The sequence below is a fragment of the Pyxicephalus adspersus genome, chromosome 2 (genome assembly GCF_032062135.1).
Source record: "Pyxicephalus adspersus chromosome 2, UCB_Pads_2.0, whole genome shotgun sequence".
NCBI classification, from domain to species: Eukaryota; Metazoa; Chordata; class Amphibia; order Anura; family Pyxicephalidae; genus Pyxicephalus; species Pyxicephalus adspersus.
This window is the reverse complement of record NC_092859.1, coordinates 83,397,663-83,412,719: the sequence shown is the minus strand read 5'-3', so window position 1 is coordinate 83,412,719 and position 15,057 is coordinate 83,397,663. Positions and strand designations below refer to the sequence as shown.

Genomic DNA, 15,057 nt, shown 5'->3' with positions numbered 1-15,057 from the left:
CAGCAGAACATGTAAAATATATTTTATACAAGCAGCCTATCTTCTTGATGTTATCCAACTGTGCAAACCACCCTGCATTGCTCATTTGGCAACCAAAATTTTGGTGCAAAGTTACCACTGCTTTATACATAAGTTTCCATCATTAAATGCATTGTGGTATTTGCACAGTAGTCAGGAACGACAATATTCCAGGGAACTGTTAGGTTGATGAGCCCCAATTTTATATCCTTACTTCTTAATTTATTTCCTTAGCATGGTCGGCCTTTCTCCTGAGATTACACTCCAGTATATTTCCTGGCAATATGCCTTCTGTACTGAAGATATTTATGCAAAACGTGTACGTTAAACTCTACCCTAATCCAAAAGCATTATTCCACATTGGCAGGTGTCTCCATTTGAACTCCAGGTTTACGCAGTAGATCCAGTAACGGCAGGAAGCCATGTAAATCCCCCCATGATTCTTCTTTGCCCTGAAACAAAACAATTCAAATCCTACATACACAGACAAGACCTTTGTTTAAAATGCCAAGATAAGAAACAAATTTATTATAGAGAAGAAAAATCTCTTAAAATAGAAATCTGTACATCTTTGTCACAATCAATATACATGAACTGTACAAATTTACAGCAGTTCATAATTTATCAAATAAAAGAGGACTAACAAAGTTCACAAAATAGATGGTGGCTTGTGGAAAAGGACTTTTACCCAATTAAGTACAAGAAATTACAAAGCAGAACTCCACTTTCTAAAAATAAGAAGTTTACTCCGTTTTAGAAAACTACAAGCTAGGAAATGTACAGATAAGCTGGCTGGTGAGAACGCCATAGTTCAGACAGTGTCTTTACAATGTATTTTTAAAGCCTGTAGCCAAGGCAGGAGGAATACGAAAATTTAGATTTACCTTTCAAGTTCATTTCACAATATGAAGGATAGTCAAGTATTTTTATGGCAGACTTTTTAATATTCTCTCATGTATATATACACATCTATAACTATTTTCAGTGCAAGACATGTCTGCCATGTTCAGTTCTACTAAGTGTCATTTTTCCCATTCTTCACCTTGCTACCGAGCTGCCGGAAATAGTAACATTGAAGACGTTAGTGCAAGTTCAGCTCTGCAAAAAAACTGCAGAGAAGTTAAAAAAAAAATCTTACAACGACATTGAGCTTTGGGATCAAAGGGTATGGGTATGTACTGTATCTGGGTTCTATACACATTTGTCAGCTGGCAAGGTCAGGCTGAGCTTTCTCCATGGTTATTAGTGCACACAGTTATGATCTTTACCCTATAACTCCAATTGTTATAAGACTCGGTAAAGATCATAGCCTATGGCAGAAAGTGATCTTCACAGAAACTCCTGGCTGGCCAATCTAAAGGGAAGAATCAGTTATCCCATATGGATTTTCCCCAGCTGATCATAGTTCCCTGAGATAAGGCCATAGCCAGAAGTGTCTGCTCAGTATCATAAAGTGCACCTTTGGGCAACATCAGTAGAGATCACTGAACTCCAAGACACTGCCTGATTTAAAGCGCTGACCATGAGTGGAAAAACCCAACCTAACATTGCCTGATGACAAACATGTACCAAATGCAAAGTATACACATAACCTAATACAAATATTATCATTGACTACATGTCAAGTGCCGAAAACACTGCCTTCTACATACAGGCTATTAAACTACTAAAAGGTACTGTCGAAACCATGGCACATTCACATCAGTAAGATCTACTTCTATTTTGTGCCCAATCTTCACAGCTGTGACATTTTATACTTCACAATCCATCCCCATAGGAGCCCTCCCGAATAAAGACAATATTATTCCATCTGTTACAAGATGATCCAGCCATCAACCGTATCTTAACCAGATACTGTCATCATGTTGTACGTTTTGGAAGGACTTGTTCGGCCGAGGAGAAGTTCGTCTTTGCAGCTGATTCTGCTTTCGACGAGTGAAGAGCTGCCGGTTTGGCTACTGCCACCTGATGGTACGGATTCATAGAGCACACATATGGATCCATCCTCTCCAATCCGATAGGAAACTTCATATGGGTCAATCCACAAGGTCAGTTCACTTGGCAGAAGTTTAAACATCTGTTGGCTGCTCAGTCCGATACGGTCTGCTGCTTGCCCAATCAAGGGATCCATTTTGTGGTTAATCCGAATGCAACGGTACGCTGAACCTTTGGAAGGTTTCTCTGGAAACCAATGATGTCTGTAATGTTCTACAAATGGAAGGGAAAAAAAAAAGAAAACAAAACATTTATGCACGCTCCATACCAATGGCAAACCCAAATGTCAGCAAGAATATTAAAGTTGGGTGCAGTAGTTTTTTTAAACTGCAATTATGAATCAAAAATATATAAAGTGATTCATATAGTTACATACCAAACACACTATGTAAGAAATCGTTATTAAAAGATAGTCATGTTTCCCTAATGTACTTTTATGGTTGGAATTACTGCTGGCGTTCATCCTTCTCCATTATGTACCACCTACTGAATCTTAGAAGCAGCTGAGGAGTTATTGATCCATATGGAAATTGTTCATTTTATTATTTTTTTGCTGCACTCAGTACAATCCCTAGGCTTGAATTAATAGGAGTGATTCATTCTGCATAATTATAGCACTGGGGAGATTAGGACTGGGGGTGAGTGGTGGGGGGAGCTGGGGCCATGCAGCCATACCCTTGTTTTATCAACACAAAAGAGCTGCTGTTTTTGTGTTAGGAGAGCACAGCTACAGCACAGATCCATTTAAAAGAAAACACAAAGACTGAAGAGAATGGCGGCGAGACTGATAAACATCTGTGTGTTGCCTGGGCACGTTTTACAGCGCTCTTGTGATTTCTGTAAATGTATTATTGTTCACGGCCTGTACTAGAATGCCCGCCACATAGCAAAAACAAGTTCAGATGTAAAAAGAATAAAAATAGTCACAAGCCACCTAAAATGGAATCAGCCAAGTATCATAAAAAAAAGGGAATCCGAACTAAGGTGAAGAGCCCCACTACAAAAATAGGGTTTTAACCAAAAGTCACGGCACAAGGCAAAGCCTAAACGTAATTCAGGCCCGATGTCAGCAGATGCAGAATAATCAGAGCTCTGAATATAACTTGTCTCAACATGTCCGTAATTGGAGCAGAGAAGGAAATTCGTCACTGGTAGGCATACAGCTATAGTCTAGGCAGGAAGGACATACATGTCTGTACTTTCCAACCACTTGGGGGAGGAGGAAGGAGAGGAGGGGGTCAGTGGCTCATTGTACAACAAAGACTTGGAAAAACAAACAGCACAGAGCTGCCCATCTGGTTACTTCCCAGCTAACTCTGACTAGTCTGTACAAAGTTCCCCAAGCATATGTTCTAATGGTGACAAAAACAATCGCCATCACGGCTTTCTGGATTAAGGACGCATGCGGCAGACCTAAGTCCTAACTAAAATTACATTGCCTTTGCTGTGTACCAAAACAACGGCCATATTTTTTCTCTTCAAACACTATTTTTTTTTTTTCCCAGTTCTACTGATCTACTTTAGCCACTTACAGCCTACACAAAATCCCTCCAGCACCGACTAACCAAAAGCAACAACACGGTCAGACAATGTCAGGGCCCCATATGACTACACAAAAGTAAAACTAGAAGATCGTTGTCACCCCATACCAGGAAGTCCCTGAACAAAGAGCCTCATGGTGGAATCACTGGTCATTATAAGGTTACAGGTTTCAATAGATTGAGAACAACATTTTATAAACTTCAACAACGTTTTAGTGATTGAGATTGTTTTGTATTAGAAAATCCTATGGTAAAATACAGACAATAAAACCATAAGGATATCAAAACAACACAAAGAAAAGTTCTGATCATTGTTTACTCCGATCCCCACCCAGCCTGATACATACAAGATCTGACTGATTAATTCTAATTATAAAGATAATTCCACCTTCTATGGCTCTAGGAATAGTATGGCAGGCAGGGCTGATCTGCTGTGTAAAAAGCTGTGTAATGCACACCTATGGGAGAAACTATGGCTGCAATACAATGCCTGGAATCTGGGCACAGGGGAACATGGAGGGTTTGTGACCAGGGAGGTGAAAGAGGGGATCAGAGCACAGGATGAGGGGTACAGGGGCTGGAAGGAGGGGATCAGGGCACAGGATGAGGGGTACAGGGGCTGGAAGGAGGGGATCAGGGCACAGGATGAGCACAGGATGAGGGGTACAGGGGCTGGAAGGAGGGGATCAGAGCACAGGATGAGGGGTACAGGGGCTGGAAGGAGGGGATCAGAGCACAGGATGAGGGGTACAGGGGCTGGAAGGTGGGGATCAGGGCACAGGATGTGAACATAGGGATCTGTGAGCAGGATCTGGAATACAAGGGTTGGAGTTGGGAATAAGTGGGGTTGGGAATGAGTGGGGTAGAGGGGTTGTATTCGGGAATGAGTGGGGTAGAGGGGTTGTATTCGGGAATGAGTGGGGTAGAGGGGTTGTATTCGGGAATGAGTGGGGTAGAGGGGTTGGAAGGTGTCAGTGATCAGGATCTATAGGGACAGCTTGTCTTACCTGCTAGCAGTTCTTGCAAGGACAGATTGAAGGTCTGCAGCTCCCGGTCGTCCATGAGCCCCTTGGTACGTAGGAACTTGGAGATAAAGCTCACGGCCGCGATGATTTCTGGTTTCATGTTGGTCCGGTGGTAGTGCGTATGCATGGAGACTGCAGGGACACCACAATAGGGGCGATCCGACTATTTCCAGTTGCGTTTTTTTAAATTTTATTAACTTTTTCGATTTTTTTAAAATTTTTTTTACATGTATTTTAACGATTTTTATTATGAGAGAGCTAGCGATTGTGACATGGGCAGAGAGAAATAAAGCTGAGTGAGTAGAGTGTCAGCGAGATATCATCCCTGGAGGGTGGAGGAGGACACGCCGCCTTCCCTCAGTCACACATTCCTTCTGTCACCAATTTCCGAAGGCAGAGTGAGAAGGAAGAGCTTTCGTCCGCCTTTTTATATGGAGAGTGGGAGGAAATGGCATCAGTAGGGCGGAGTTCTAAGGGAGGCCAATCAGAAGATCGCACCACAGTGACGGCATCGTGTTGCGGGGAGGATAGGCCTTAGCTGACGTAATCCTACTGCAAACAAACGAGAACGCAGAAGGGAAAAATTCTTTGTAAACAAGCCAGTCCGGGGGCGGCGACTGTCAGCGTCATTGCTGTGTTATGTGTAATGTGCTATAGGGACAGAGGCACAACAGAGGGGTGGCTTCTGTGTGCCTAGCTGGCAGTTTAATTAGATTGCTAGCTCTGCTGGACAGAATTACGTTCCCCATTGTGTGTGTCAGCCTGATAGCACAGGGAGGGAGGGGGGAGATGAAAGGTTTGTGCAAAGATTAACTCTTTATGTGGCTGTCTGCTAGAGAAGGCTAAATGATCCCTGCAGTGTGTATATCATTAATAGGGGAACAGCTGGGATTTAACAAAAAGAATTATGGCAGATTTATTTTTGGGGCATGTAATAAGAGGCTGGAAACCTGAAGTATGTTTATTAGTTACAAAACAATTCATTATCTTCAAAAATGGAGAAATATATTGCAAAACAGCCCTCAGCACAAGGACGTAAATCCCAAACAAAGACTAAAGACCAACTCCACCATCTTCTCTGCTTTAGAGAAATCCTCAGAAATACCTCCGGACACATTGCAGGTATCTCCATGACGTCCCAGAAATTAAAGATTATGGCGGAGGACGTTTTAAGGTACAACTCCAATATTTTGATCAATAGATTATATATTTTATTGATATAACCAATATATCTTCAAACAACGTGTATTGTAGGGGACAAGGGGGAGTGATTTAGGGATGATTTGTTAGATGCTCAAAATAAATGAACTTCTCAGGGTATACGCTTATTGGCAGCAGAAGAGACATTGGAGGATTTAGAAAATAGGTATTGCCCCCCGAACCTGCGCTTTATTGGCATACCAGAGCAAGTCAAAGGCCATAAACCTACCACCTTTCTTACAGGTGATCTGATGAAGGCCCTAAATTTACAAGCCTTTCCTGTTCGGGCTTTGGATCCTGGCCTTACATCTAGGACAGAAACGAATGGGTCCAAATCAAAAACCGCATCCTGCTATTGCATTTTATAGATAAGGAAGTCTTAGGGCCTATTGGAAAATAAAAGACTTTCAGGAGAATAGTGAAAGAATTCTCATTTTTCAAGATTTTAAGCTCAGGTTGCTCAAAGGTTTAAAAGGTTTATCCCAATATGTACACACAAAGCTGCCAGTAATGTGGAAAGAAGAACACAAAGTTTTTGATGATCCTAATAGTGCCAGATGATGATGGTCCATTCTATTTATTTATTTATATTTTGTACTGTTACTTATTTATATTATTCACATGGCTCCTAAAGGAGCTAACAGTCCAGTTTGATTTAAATAGCACTAATATATTCCACAGGAATTATCAAGGCTACAATACCATTATCCAACCAAAACTCTGTCCAGCAGGTTTTTTTTTTCTTATTTTTTGGCTTTTCAGGAAACTGCAAAACTGTACAAAGTTAGAGCTAAAGGTGTGAATGTGTCATTTTACCTGGGAAGGATGTGATTGGGAGTGGCTGGAAACTTTATCTGTTGTCTGCTTTTTCCTCAGGCTAGTCATAGAGACAGGAGGTAGGAGAGTCCAACTTCCAATGAATTATCACAAAAAGACTGCCTGAAAGCCCCCACCCCTTCCTCACAGTTAAGTGATGTATTGCTATTGTTACTATTATCATTAGTTGCATTATCCTTGGTATCACTAAAGAAATGCAAAATATTTGTTGGCTTTTTCATTCTGGGTTTATTTCATTTGAATCTAAGACCAAACAGGAAATGATAGTTATCAAAGTCAAACTATTTGATGCCATTAAATATAACAGTTAAAGAAAATACAGGGTTAATGTTATACTTACCTAAAAGAGCATCTGAGAAAACAACAAATAATATAAAACAATCGGATAAGAATCGGTATTCGCTGAGTGGGGTGACTGTTGTAATGATGAAAAGAATACTGAAGCGTACGGCTCGACAACAGTTGCTTCATACAACTTAAAACTACACTGACGTCATGCTGCGCCTCCCCTGTTTTTTAGTCTCTAGTACAGTTTGTGAATTTAGCGCAATATAAAGGTGAAAAGTGTCATTCAGAATATAGGAATTTATTAGAATATTTTTCTTTTATTAGTAATAAAACACAAACATTGCAAATAATTTTTCTGTGGACTTCCAAAATTTTCTCCTGGACCACCAGTTCACGGACCACTGGTTGGCAACCGCTGGTCTAAGCCACGCTGCCATTTTGCTACTTTTCTGTCTCTCCCTTTCCACGTGTACATTAGGTCACACTGAACATGTAGGTTTCTTTGGAGCAGCATTTAGACGTATGCTTGAGGTGGAGGGTGTCAAAGCATTCCTTCACGTCACCCCAATTATACATGAAAACCTCAAAAGTACCTATTTAGGCTGCACACACACATTCAATTTTCAAAATGAAAAGATCGTTTTCATTGACAAAAGAATGACGGATGAACAAACGAGTGCTGTACACACAGCACTGTTCTGTTTTGTGAAAAGGGGAGAGTAAGCGACTGTCACCCCACTGTGCTCTTCTCCATTGACTTGTTAAGTGGTCGTTCATGGGTTCATCCCAACGTCTGTCGGGCGACCGCTGTACACATGCCAGATTCTTGCCACATCTGACTGTTTCTATCGAGAATTCTATTGTTTTCTATCGAAAAATCATCTGATGTGTGTACATCAATTGTGTGTTTTTGTTTTGTGTGAATGTTGCGGTCTTTGGCATGGTGGTTTAGTAGCAGGCCTTTGCAGCACTGGGGTCTCAGGTAACTCAGTATGGAATTGTATGTTCTCCCCATGTTTGTGTGGTGAGAATAGCTTACTACTCTCTCCTTTTCTCTACCATAGCCCTAAAATGATTGTTTATTATGATTAAACTGTATTTACATTTATAGGAGGGGTTGCGAATGACAGACAGATACAAACAATGACACAGGAGGAGGAGAGGACCCTGCCCAGAAAAGCTTACAATCTAAGGAGGGGGAGCATAGTACACAATAGGAGAGGTATCTAATCTTTACATGGGTATTTCGTTTGTTAGAGACATCTGACTGCACTGCTATGTCTGTGGTCAGTTGTAGAGGTGTTAAAGCATTTCAATTAATACAGTTGTAAAGAGAACATTCTAAAGAGCTAACAATCTAAAGCAGAAGAAAAAGATATAAAATGGTAAGTAAGACAGAAGCCAGTTCTATAGCAGTTATCGATCCTCTGTTAATGTACATAGAATGAGAAGTTATTCATATTCATCCTAATCTTGGGCATAGACTGTGTGGATTATCTTTCAATGTTATTTTTATTTGATAAAAAGATTAACATACAAATTAATCCTTTATAATTCATAGCAAGTATTAAACATTTAATCCACCTGCAAACCGTACTGTATTTCCATGATGTAATGCAATTGTTAATAAAAACAAAAAGCTTACCCTGATTAGTTTTTGTTCATCATTCTGGCAAAATCTTTATCCATAATGATTGATAGAAAATAACTGTTTTAATTACTTTTAAATCAATTCAACATTTTCATCTAATAAGACAAAAACATTACATAGTGTATGTCTAACATAAATCTTTCCCTACACAATACTAAGTAGGTGTAAGTCTTTTGTGCTTTCAGTTGGTAAAGTGCAGTTCCAAAGCAGGAAAACAAAATATGAATATTATAATTTGATGGCTAGATGAATAGATTTTCATTGCCAGCTTCTCAGAATACTTAGTTTTCTTTGTGAGCTGTAGCATACTCCATGTAAAAATGCTCTCCAGCTGTAAGGGGTCTTTTCATTCTCCCTCCCCCACAGGAAGGCAGCTCCAGACCATAACAAGACAAAGTCATGGCACAGTAACAAAGACAGCTGAGATTAGTGGGTAGGGGGTCTCTCCAGACAGGGAGGGGGGCGTTCTCTCCTCCCCCTCCCAGTATGTTTTGCAAGCTGGAGGGAGTGCTTTGAAGTGTGGACTTGTTGAAAATGGTTCTCTATTGTCTGTACTGTGTCTTCTCATCATATATGCGAAAGCCTAATAGCAGTAAACTTGAGTTTCAGGAAGTGTGACAGAAGAGCTGGATGAACAGTGAACTCATAGACTGGTATCCACGTGACGAGTGATTCATAAGCTAAAAATACACCCCACAGTGCACCAGAGCATCTGATATATGTCCTCACACATGGGGCATCAAAGATTGCTAACAAGGCCCATTTCAGCCTAGAGCGGTGTTTCTTTACCTTCTTATATTATGTGTCCTTTTATGTGAATTTATCTTAAAACAGAACTTTTATTAAAAAATAAAAAATATGTAATATGTAATGCAATAGGGCAAGCTCCATTGTTTACCATAAAGTCCATTGAGATTACACATAAAATGAGTTCCAATCCAGTTGAAAAGCATTTTGTGAAAATGTCATTTCCAGACAGCCTTGGATGACTATCTTTTGGCAGATACAAACAATTAGACAGATAAGAATACCTTATCAGATCACTATTGTTCACCCCCACCCACGGATTAGCCAGAGCTGATGTGTCTTTGCTCTCTCCACAGAGTTCAACTACACATTTGGCTGAGCTGAAAATCTGTGTGCATCTCAATTATTTACTTTTATTGTATTGCTCTTGCTCTCCCACTTTAGGACTATGTCAGATTAGCAATTCTGTCTCTGGAAATACATAGCCAGAGAAAGAATCACCAAAAAAGAAACAACTGTTTATGCTAATGAGCTTGCAACTTTTGTCGGCCCTAAACCCTGCAGAATCTTGGCAGCCAATCCATAAGAAAAGGAAAATAGTGGTTCTATTGCTTGCAAGTTGTCAATAACCATAAGCCACTTGACATCAGTAAATAAGAAATCAGATGACCTTAGTTAACTTTAGGGGACTCTTGATCAGTTTGGGAATTTTAACTGAATGAGGCCCCAGGCTATTCCGCTACTCTGTAATATTACTTCATTTGGGTTTTATTGTTACAAATTATAATATTGCAGCCTAAAAAAAAAGTCTGTTAATAATAATTCTTTTGTAAAATCTGTATTGTATTGTGTATTTGTGTGTTCACCTTCTAAATAAGGCAGTGTTTTGTAATAGGTAATCTGGATTTAGTACAACTAATGAGCTCCCCTATGGAGTTACCCAATTTAGTTTTGTGTTCTGTTTAGTTTATGATCAGGATGGCAGCAATAGAGCTTCATGCATCGATTCACAAGTTAACGTACATGTTTTTTGTTCTGAATATTAAACTTTTATTGCAAACCCAAAAAAAGGGCAAAGGTCTGCAATCATGGGTATCGATGCTTGTCCTTCTTTCCTTCTTTTCTACTGCAATTTGCGTTTATAATCTGAAGACAAATCAGAGTAAAACACAATGTCTGTGCAGTAAAACTTTTTCCATTCACTCTTCAAAGGCCATTCATTATACAATTACAATAAGTCAGTTGTCAGTGGGTCTCAAGTTGGTTTTATCCTGCCAACAGGTATTGTGGATGCTAGGTCTTAAAGGGAACCTGTACTTTGCGAAGGTTTGGAGCTGCAGAAAGAAAATAAGGAATATAGTAGGTAGTTCAAGCCTTGGTGACATTAAAGTAAACTTGTTGTGTTTGCTCTGTATGTTTTTTTTTTACCATTGCCTAATTTTCGCAGTCTTCATGGATATGCTTCAAAAAGCACACCTCCCAACTTTGAAACTTGAAAAAGAGGACATATTGGGAAGCAGATAATTTAGCCATACCAATAATAGGCATGGCTAAGAAGAGCTTAACTAGTTGAGAAATACATATCATCAAGCAAATAGGAAAATAAACACTTTGGACATGGCTGTGTAATACACAATATTAGGTACAGAGGGCAAAAGCCATTTCTGTGTAATGTACTACTACACAGGATACAGAGTATAGAAGTTAAGACCTGGTGTTTTGCAGCCATTTGTGGATGAAATGAAGAAGTTATTTTACAATGTTCATTAGAACTGCAACAAGTCAGATGGAGGACAGCTATTTTAGCATTATCTATTCCGGGGCTGTCCAACTCCTGTCCTTGTGGCCCATGGTCCATACAGACAGTTGTGAATTTAGTAAGGTGTAGCTTACAAAAAGTTAGAAAGCAACTATTTATGTGAAAATCCTGACCAGTTTGTGGCCCTTCAGGACTGGAGATTTGGTCATTTCCTCTCCAGCCTTGCTGTCACTGGCCCACCCCATTAATAAATTGGATTTTAGTGGAGTCTTAGCATCACATGTGTGTGTTACTGTTCTATGTACAGTCTCCTGCCAACCTCTACCACCAGGCTTGATCTGCTTGTATTGCCGAATGATGTTACTGGTCTAAAATATAATATTAGTAAAATATTGATAAAGATTAAAAGGAGGAATTAGGTAAGGGAAAGCAGATTCAATTTCAAATTTACAGGTGGTGACATTAAAGACCTCACTCTGTATTCATGGAAGAGAAGTGAGAAAGTAAAATAGGCATTGGGGGTATAGCCGGCGAGCATGGATTCAGCCTTAAATGAAATCTGGTACGAGAAGAATGACATTTAAAGACTTTCTAACAAAAAATGCAAATTGCGTGGCTGTCCTGCTAACCCTTATTTAGCATGCAGATATGGACATTTCTCTTTTAAATTGTTCTAAACATTTGTTCTTCATCCCTGGATAAAAAGTATGAAACCAGTGGGTTAGGATAACACCTAGGCAACTAGCATTTTCAGGAGGTTAACATTGGCAGCCACCATATTTCTCCAATAAAGAGTGTTCCTTCAAGATCCTGCACTGTTTGTTCAGATTGTGTTTCTCATAGTTTGTAAATATTGTGTTTGCATTTAAGTTTTAAAAAAGAAATATTTTATCTAGGTTAAATGACAGTTTGATTAATTATAATCCTGATTATCTGTTTCCTGCTGTAAAAGTTATTCAGTAACTGTTAGTAAAGTACACCTAAATAGTCTCTACTATATTTAACTAACTAGTTAGAAAGGATTAATTCTTAAAAGAGGGACTTAGCACTAACCCTGAGCTAGTTTATACCTTTCTGAACTCCATCTGTACCTTAAGAAAACAAGGAGCTATCTATTACTGAACAAGTATGTAGAAGTATGTCCTAGGTATGTGGCATGTATTGAAGCGGGTTGGAATGACAGCCTGATAACTAGACTAACGTTTCATTTATTAGAGAATCTATTATTTTAAATGATTTAATTGGTCATTTGTTTTCCTAGACAAAAGCCAAGGTCTTTAAAGCAGAATTATACTCATTGGTGGGTGGTGAGCTTCTGCAATAATCAACAAGTATGCACAGCATAGTTGCTGCTGTCCTGCAGCAGTGGGCAGCTGCAAGATCTGTCATTGATGCATCATAGGGAAATCGCCATCTTTGCTGCTGACTCCATGGTGACTTCAAGAGCACGGCATCCCTTTTCTGCCATTAGATGGCCTTTGATGATGTAATTCTTGCTCATGCACAGGAGTTACCTAAGACCTGGTTTATTAAAGCACCCCAAGACTGGTGAAGATATACTACCATGGGAGAATCTGGGGATCCAGAAAACCTGGAATGGATCTAGTTTAGGATTGAAAATGTTTGCCAACTAATAGCAGCTTTGCTGGATTACCCTGGTTATCCCATGATATATTTTTTTTCCAGACATAGAAAGCTTTGATTAATTAGGCCCACTGTCTCCAGTGGCAGGCTCTGTGTGTGGCACTGACAGGGAAGTCATCACATGATATGGAATACATCATAGACACAGGCACTGCGGTATATAGACATTAGACACACAACTCTTATATAAAGTGGTTGGCCAGGCAGGGTGATTCCCTCAAGTGTATGGAATTACACACCTTTTCCCAGGCAGGTATCTATATTAATTCACAATTATCTAACAGCCTTGACATGTTATTGAGGGATTTATATTGATATGTTATATATAGATTTAATAGTGAATGGCTCTGCATGTATTTTAATAACTAGTTTCCATCCTATCATCTTCTTTAAACCCCTCAGGCCATAAAAAGCAACGGTACCTGCTTCTGGCATTTTTATGTCTTATATTGATGTCTCTAACTACACTAGATAGATATACAACTTTTTTTTATATCTCCTCTGCTGACTGGATTTTCTCTTTGGATCACATTTCTATTGTTTTGTGGACGTTTTTGGTTGTTTTACCCCCTGGATGGGACACATTGGGTTGTTTACAGTTTACAAGTAAGTTGACAAGTATATTATGTTACATTACATATACATATTTATAATGTGTTGTACTTATTGTAATCATAATGTATTAAATATTCAATTAACAATTTTATGATTTTTGTGTACATATCAAAAATGAGTTTTTGTATTTTTTATGAATATATTCTTTTTGGTTTTAAAGATTCCCACCTAACAAAGTCAACCTCAAGAAACACATATGGCTTTAAATAACAGTCCCTTTCAACGTTATGGGGTCATTTTATGAAGCAGTGAATGAGACATTCACTGAAACTTTCATTGTTGGAGAATCCATGGACCTGGAAAATTCTGCATCAGGTAATGTTTCAGTGAATGTCAGATTTTCTGCTTTAGGCTGCATACACATGTACCATTTTTGTTGTTGGAATTGATCTTTTGTGATTGTTTCCAATGACAGAGAGAGAGAGTTTAATGTGCTGTACACAGAGTGCCACTCTGTTATATGGAGAAGGGAGGGGGGTGAATGAGCAAGCAGCACCCTGCTGTTCTCTCCTCCCTTGACTTGTATAGTGGTTGTTTCCAAACAATCGTTCATAGATCCTTACTGACTGATCCATAAACAGCATTGGGCGACCGAAGTACACAAGTCAGATTCTATCTATAATTATCTCATATGCGTACATGGCTTTAGGGTGGGTACACATGTGCAATATTTGCCGTTGGAAAGGATCTTTCACAATCCTTTCCAGTAACAAAAGGCTGCTCGATGCTTGAACGACAGCGCTGTTCTGCTTTATGGAGAAAGTAGGAGGAGAACGACAGAGCAGCACCCCACTGCGCTCTCTCCCTTTCATTTTCATTGCGATCGTTCACCATCAGTGGATCCACCTGGACGGTCAATGGAATGACACACACGCCAGATTCTCATCTGATATCGGCGATTATTGAATGAGAATTATCTGACGCGTGTACGTAGCCTCATGGGCAGAACCCTATATAGTGATACAAATGTAATCCTTTTATGTGACTAAAAAAACAACAATGCTGGCAGTGGTTAACAACTTTGTGTTCATGGTTTTAAAATTTGTAAAATTATTGCTTGGTCAAAAAAAAAAAAATAGGGTTGTTTTTTGATTGATCAACACAATACTCTTTAAAAGTCCATTTGTTTGTGATTACTATTTAGTTCTTTATAGCTTAATAAGCCTTTATAGCTTTAATAGTAAAAACAAACAAACAATAATAATGCTAATTATTTGGATGACAAGATAATTGATGGATAGCCACATTCTCGTTCTTCCTGTTCAGTGGTAGAATTATAGCAGGGCTGGGTATAATATACTTTTGGCCTAAATTCCTGCACATAACTTGACAATTTGTGTGTTTGTCTAAAAGTGAATTTTAAGTAAAAAATGTTCTAGTTTTGGATAGAATGCGTAATAATTAGAATTACTGTAAAGTATTTAAAGCAGGACTAAACTAAAATTAAAAAAATCACACTTACCTTTAATCCCTCAGATTAATCCACCTTGTGCTCTCTCTCCATTATTCTGCCCCCTCCCCTTTCCATAGAGCAAAACGGCGATGTATGTAAAGCGCTCGTTCAGTCTTTTGTCATTGGAAAGGATCGTCTCGGGCATGCGCAGAAAGAGCACCCAAGACCCTCCCCGGATATCTGATGTAGGTATCCCGGGAGGCTTTGTGCTCTCCTTCATTAATTAGGGGGCAGTCTTGCACTTTTTTTTAAATTGAATTTTTGAGTTTAGGTAGGCTTTAAGG

The 15,057-nt window shown here is 39.2% G+C and overlaps 1 protein-coding gene and 1 long non-coding RNA gene across 2 annotated transcripts; one reads left to right on the top strand and one right to left on the bottom strand.

Moving 5' to 3' along the window:
* Nucleotides 1-512: 512 nt before the first annotated feature.
* BTG1 (BTG anti-proliferation factor 1) lies at nt 513-4,992 on the bottom strand. Its single transcript, XM_072401240.1, has 2 exons — nt 4,562-4,992; nt 513-2,226 (listed from the first exon to the last, which is right to left on the bottom strand). Exons 1-2 carry the CDS (start codon nt 4,704-4,706, stop codon nt 1,862-1,864), a joined length of 510 nt encoding a protein of 169 aa, XP_072257341.1. The 5' UTR covers nt 4,707-4,992; the 3' UTR covers nt 513-1,861.
* A 158-nt stretch (nt 4,993-5,150) lies between these two features.
* On the top strand, nt 5,151-7,562 carry LOC140323854 (uncharacterized). The gene is made up of 2 exons (XR_011919453.1): nt 5,151-5,753; nt 6,656-7,562. It is a non-coding gene; the product is annotated as an uncharacterized lncRNA (long non-coding RNA).
* Nucleotides 7,563-15,057: the final 7,495 nt, after the last annotated feature.